This window comes from Nicotiana attenuata, chromosome 7 (genome assembly GCF_001879085.1).
Source record: "Nicotiana attenuata strain UT chromosome 7, NIATTr2, whole genome shotgun sequence".
Lineage (NCBI taxonomy): Eukaryota > Viridiplantae > Streptophyta > Magnoliopsida > Solanales > Solanaceae > Nicotiana > Nicotiana attenuata.
Genome location: NC_031995.1, coordinates 93,714,601 through 93,721,439, shown reverse-complemented (window position 1 = coordinate 93,721,439; position 6,839 = coordinate 93,714,601). Strand labels below are relative to the sequence as shown.

Here is a 6,839-nt window from a genome sequence, read left to right as displayed (position 1 = left end):
CCACACACACACACACCAAAAAAAAAAGGAAAAAGCAGCATTCTTATAGACTGAATTTCTAGCATATCTTTTCTAATATCAAGTACAGGACACACACTCTGGACTACCTTAATATGGGGTTCTGGAGAATTAAGATTATAGTTTGCCCATTGTGCTGGAAGGGAATATATGACTTCCTAACCCTAGTTGGTGCTCCTTTTGAATGATGATGTCGCCTGATGGCGAAAAATATCGTCACAGTATCTGGTTGGCCTCAGTAAAATGGGCAGTTGACTGGAGCTCAATCAGGACGGGGCGCATTAAGATGTTGATTTACATTTCTTTTGCTAGTTATTAGTCTGTTCCGGTTCCTGTACGTTGGATGTGGTGGACAATGGCCATTAAGTGATTTTGTTCCCTCATTTTCTTTTCTGTTTTTTCCAAAATTTTAAACCTTTTCCCAATGGCACTAGGCCTGGAGTTCTACTCTTTTTCTGACGAAACTGTTTGCCTAATTTGACCAAAAACTTCAAAGTGAGTAAGCTATTAAGAACATGGAAAAATGATGAAGGGGATAGGACTCCAAAAGTGTTCTAGACTAATCTTCTGTTGTAGAATCATTGAAGTGTAGTGGGGGATGGGATGAGGTAAATCATTTTCCCTGGAATGTACTAAGGTGTGTTAATTTTGAGTATTTTCTAGGCCAGTAGGGGAAAAAGAGTATTATAAAGAGGTGTAAAATCCACTTCTTTTGTAGTGCATGATGTTTTTAATGGCTTTAGATCTGCATTTTGATATTTTAGAACAGTTTTCCTTCTTTGCAATTTTTTGATATTAATATATTCATTTATGATTGCACAGAAAGCTATTCCTCCTCAATCGAGCTCCGGCCGTCCCCGCCGACCTGATAGGCCATCACCGGACCTTGACCACCACCGCCGACCTGAGAGGCCATCACCGGACCTTGACTACCACCGCCGACCTGAGAGGCCATCGCCGGACCTTGACCACCACCGCCGACCTGAGAGGCCTTCGCCGGAGCTTGACCACCGCCGCCGACCTGAGAGGTCATCACCTGACCTTGACTATCACCGTCGGCCTGAGAGGCCATCTCCAGACCGTCGATCGCGAGATCCTGAACTTCCTCGCCCTTCGTCCAAGAGAAAGTATGAAGATTATGATGATCACCACCATGAGGACCGCCATCGCCGTGACCACCATGAGGACCGCCACCACCGTGAGCATGCCCATCGCAGTAGCAGTAGCCACCACCGTTCAGATTCTTCAGCTAGCGTCAAACCATCCTCCACTGGCCCATCCGAGCCACCAGTGGTAGCGCCGCTCAAATCCATGGATAAGAAGAAGGCCAGTGTTTTTTCTCGCATCAGTTTCCCAGCTGAAGATGCACCAGCAGCTTCAAAGAAGCGAAAGGTGCCATCCTCCAGTGAATTGCCAGTTAGTTCCTCGGCGAGCCACCGGGGTACTACATCAAATGGGTATCATGAAGAGTACAAAGCAGCTACTGGATCAAGGAAGAGTGCTGCTGCAAGTGTGGATTATGAGAGCAGCGATGATGATCGGCACTTCAAAAGAAGGCCTTCAAGGTATGAGCCATCTCCACCACCGGCTTCTGTAGAGTGGGAGGAAGAGAAGCAGGAGGGACCTCCTCCTAGGCATAGCAAGGGGTCAAGGGAAAGAGGGTAAACTGGATAGTAGTTTATTGCATTTTGCACTTCTCTGATATGTCAATTCTTTGCAATTTTCACATATCTTATATGTCAGTTAGCCAGTTTCTTGAGTTCTTTCCAGTATCTGATATGCAATATTTAGAATATAATATAGGTGGCAACATTACATTGATTGCTTTTTTTGTTTCTCATTCTTTTGCCATGTCCTGTAATGGAGTTGATTGTTCATTTGTGCATTATGTGTTACTGTCTTACTTGCCTCAAAGATGTGTCATTTACTGTCTGCGGCTTTACTTTTCACGGTTCGTTTATATAGAACAGATGGTTTAACTATTTAGATAAACTCAAAGAGAATAAAAGCAAAATCATTTAGTTGTGCAGAATGTGGAGATAAATAGTGTGCATGATGATGACATGTTTTTCCTTGCTAATTTCATTTGGAATTCACATGGTGCTATATATCACACACATGTAGAGAATCCTCCTTTTCTTTTACTTGGTGTGGCACTATAAAACAGCCATAATTCCATATTAGTGTTTGCTCGCTAGCTCATGATTAGATATTGTCACTTAGTGAGACATTATGGCACTATCAGGAAAGACAAATTGATTTTTCAATGTTCATGTACACAAGATAGATCTCTCTTTCATGGTGTATTTGTGAGCAGCGATACACATCACTTGTCTGACAGGTGGGGAATGAGTGAAGCAGAGTATGTGCCCTTCTTTTAGCTTCTTCTGGTGGGTGTGTTGGTGATGTTTTAGGGATAGTTACTAAGAATCTTGTTTGTCATATGGATACAAATTTTATTTTTTGTTAGTTGTGAGCACTGGACCCCTAACCTCTGTCGTTGGCACCACACCCTCCCCCTTTCTTATGATGTTAATTAGAAAATTGGTTGTTTTAGCTGGCAGTAATGGTGACCTTCAAGAGAATTCACTTGCATCCTTTCTAGTTTCAGCTGTAGGCCAGTCCCAAAACTCTTACAAAAGTATCCTGAGAATGTCACTTAGAAAATTGATGCAAACTTTCTCATATTGTACCTGCATTTAGAAATCAATTTTGATGCTCGGCTTTTATTCTTTTGTTCTGTTTTTTTCAAATCTTCCTATGGATTTTCATTTGAACTTCCCATGGACTTTCTTTTTGGTGCGTCAATGTAGTCTCGTCATTGAGTATATATATCCTTCCATTCTTGTGGTACCTTCACAATAATCTCATGGATCCTTTCTCGACAAATGTCTTAACTCGTTGGTTCTTGATGCAGATTGAGATAGTATATTTGACGAGGAAGAGCTTGAATTGGAATGACTCTTGCATGGAATATAAATACAGGTAGAGAATAATTTATATGTATGCTGCTCGGATTGTTCTCTTAATTTCACTTCACACGCATTGTCTTGTGCGTTTCTGTTTCTCATCAAAAGTTCTCGACAGTGCAATGAAAACAGAGTCATTTTCTTGTGTTTGAAGAGAATTTGTGAAGCTCATTGTATCTGGTCATCAGAATGTTTTTCATCTGAGTTGCATTTTGTTTAATTGGTGCAGATTCAGAAGGTGCAGGCTCTTGAGAACATCTAGTCTGGATCTCCTCTTCTGAGTTATACCATCTGCTTCACAAACTTCTCAGCGCAAAAGTGATACGACTTTTGTTCGATGCTCAAGAAATGGGAATGGCACGGTGCAATGATTTACTGAAATCGCCTGTCCAAGGATCAACATGGATGTTCTAGAGCATTATTGTAGATTCTTATCCAAAATTTGTATCATCTAATGATTCCATATAGTTGTTAACTGCGAACGCAAATATTTCAAAATAAGATCGCGGGCTCTCCCTTATTTGGCAATTTTTATAGATTGTTTGAGAATTATGTGGCATTGCAATTTTGATGTATTTTTATATTGGTGGTTCTGGCTTCTCTTATTGGTTTGGACAATATTCGCGTTACAATCGTATGTTTCCTTCATTATTTCATAGTTTGTTGGGTGGATGAAATACATGTTAATTTCCGATAGCCAATAGGTTTACTACCGCTCTTTTAGGAAAAGATAAAGAGTAATTTTGATCAAACCCCTTTCATAGTGCTATTATGTTATCCGCTTAGTGAATGTGTCAATTTTAAATGAAAAATGAAAGAAAGAAAACTGAATGGAAGTATTATGTATAAACTTATTACTCCCTCCGGTCTACGGGTGATCAATTTGTTTTTTTTTTATTTTGGTCCAAGATAAGTGTCCATTTATATAATCAAGAAAAAATTTATTTATTTTTTTAAAATTATCCTTATGTACGTATCCCTAAAAAATCATTTACTCCTCACATTTGAGAAGAGAAGTATTACTATAGTTATGGTGCAATAGTTAATGAACGGTAATTTAGTCACACTAACTATTTTCGTCTAGAATTTAATATTTTCTTAATGGGTGTGCCCAAAGCAAATTTGTCACTTATTGTGGACCGGAGGAAGTATATAAATGGATACTTATTTTGGACTAAAATAAAAAAACAAATTGGTCATTTATTATGGACAAATGGACCGGAGAGAGTATGCATTTTGGTATCGATATGAACGTCAACAATTGATTTTTCTGGTCTTGATCAAATAGAGAACACGTAAACCTTTCGTGTATCTTTAGCAGAAACTCAACATCATATTTCATTTATTGTAAATAAAACTCAAAGTTTATTCATGAAAGTACGCAACTTATCAAATTACAAGACATATCTGTTCGCTATTAAAAGGAGGGGGAGGTCCAGTGACCGATATTTATTTATTGGTAATTAAAGACCTGTTGTTGTACATTGACACCTCAACATTTAATTTCTAATCGCAGAACATTAACTTTGTAATTAAAAGTGGGTGCAGAAGCCAAATCAAGAAATAATAAATCATAGAGGCAGAGTTATAAATACCTTAGAGTTTCTTATAGGAAATTACTCCCTCCGTCCACTTTTATTTGGCACGTTTTGATTTTTCACGCCCCTTAAGAAATAATAAATAAAGTGTATAATTTATCATGATACCCATATTAATTGATGCATATTTTATTGGATTTGAGAAAATAATTTGAAATGAGTAATAAATAATGTGGGTATAACAGGAACAAAAAATTTGTCTTGATATGCGTAAAGTGACAAGAAAAAATAAAAATCTATTTTTAGTATACATGCCAAGTAAAAGTGAACGGGAGGGAGTATATTTATATAAACAAAACTAAAATACGAAGGTGAAATTAACGGATAATCAATGGTATCTGAAACTATGAAAACACTCCCAGACTCAGAGTTTAAAATACTTTCTAGTGTCAGATAACTCATTCATGGCACTGTCACCTGCTTAAATTTCTAACATTAAAACCTTTTACTTATTTTTTTTCTAAAGAAATTCAGAATTCTAATTGTATCTAAATATTAATTTATTTTGAGCTGTATGAGATGTATATTATTCATCAAACTTCAGCAAATTGTACATTCAAAAAGTGAAATACAACAATAAAACATTAGTACTTTGTTCTAATAATCCAGAATAAGGGAAATTAAACAGCATCGTGATGGATAATTGCTCGAAATGTATTTACAATTCAATGTATCACATTCATATATTGGTACTGAATTAAATTTAGGTGCTACTGACTAAACGAAGTCAATCGAACAACAATTAGGTTAACATTGAATTACTCATTAAGTTACATATAATTGCTTAATACCAAACTAGCTCGCTCAAATCCATGCATTTCTTGCCATAGTGACCTTTACCTAAAATTATATTGCATAGGAAGTTTTAGTAATTTTAAACAATTTACCTAATTTATTGAGCAGTAGTTGTAAGATTTTCTTCAATTATTAAGTATTTATTCTGTCATCTAAATATCCTTTAATTTGGGGGTTTTTCATATATTTTTTTTCTAACATTGAAGAGACCTTGATCAAGCAACAACTAGCATTTAGGAATTATTAGCTGATTTTACTTTTTATTTTTTTTAATCTGCTAGAATAAGCCTGAATTCGAACATTTTAATTAGATTCATTTAAGTCATCTGAACATTGTTTTTGGCTTAGTGGTCAACTACTATTTTCAAATGGCTTGACTGAATTTAAACCATTCAAACTCATGGCCATTAGGTAACAAGAAAAAAATTGAATTACAGCTTCTTAGTACATAGTTTGGTAATAATTAGTTTCCTATCACTTCTTGCTGGATATGTTGGTGTATTATTACTGAACTACATATTTAAATTAATTGTGACAAGATTACTGTAACTTTACTTTGAAATGCAAATAGTACTAATGCTTTAGACATATTTTTACTACTTTTTCTAATTGTTTTGCAAGTCAATATTGAAGTTTTGTAACTTACATATTTGTATAGGGTTAAATTTGGCTCATAACGCCCCCACGCCAAATGGGCACGTCCCTTATAATAAGGGCGACCCCAGTGAGGGCACGGCCCAAGTTGGTGAAGAAGAAGTGACGTCGTTTAGTGCCTGACCTTTTTACTGAGTAGAAGCCACCAACTTTTGTACCTTTTTGATTATTTCGAGGGAGGCTCCTACTATATAAAGGAGACCTCCACATTGTAATAGGAAGATTCTGGGATAATACAATTTCTCTCTCTATCTCTCTCTCTTATCTCTTTCTTGATTTTCCAACCATTGCTTCCCTCTTAAGCTAAGTCTATTTCATTACGCACTTACAGATCTACAAACATTCTTGAAGCAATAATCATCTCTTGGGCTTATTATATTTGATTACGATTTACCCCTATATATTTTCGATTGTTTTTAAGCTTATAAAATACGAAAATAATTTTTGAGCTAAACAATTTGGCGCCGTCTGTGGGGATTTCGAGAATCAAAACCATAGTATCCACCTAGAGATCAACCAACTACCACTCTCTACACCACAAATACAGAAAATGGCCGAAAATAACACAAGATCGAAAGCTATATTGGGTGTCACTACCAATCTCCTTGGCCCTCTCAACGAGGCCAGTGACGATGGCATCCTGAATGCAACCCCTAGCATCACACCGGGTGCAGAGATCTCACCTTCCCCATCCGAAGGTCTGACGATCTTGCACGAAAAAGGAGCTTCCACATCTGCGGCTACGGAAGCACCCTCAACGGTCAAGAAGCTACTGGAAAGATGGCTAACAAGCACTCTAAGTGGC

The 6,839-nt window shown here is 37.0% G+C and overlaps 1 protein-coding gene across 3 annotated transcripts in view; it reads left to right on the top strand.

The window, feature by feature from the left end:
• Positions 1-3,605, top strand: part of LOC109229500 (E3 ubiquitin-protein ligase RBBP6-like) — a 10,154-nt gene extending 6,549 nt beyond the window's left edge. For 2 of the 3 annotated variants that reach the window (XM_019394961.1, XM_019394960.1), the window contains exons 15-17: positions 841-1,679; positions 2,936-3,003; positions 3,217-3,605. In XM_019394961.1, the coding sequence (XP_019250506.1) occupies positions 841-1,679; positions 2,936-2,945 (849 nt within the window). In that variant the 3' untranslated portion in view covers positions 2,946-3,003; positions 3,217-3,605. The remainder of the gene's footprint in view (positions 1-840; positions 1,680-2,935; positions 3,004-3,216) is intronic. The other variant, XM_019394962.1, reaches the window with a different exon arrangement.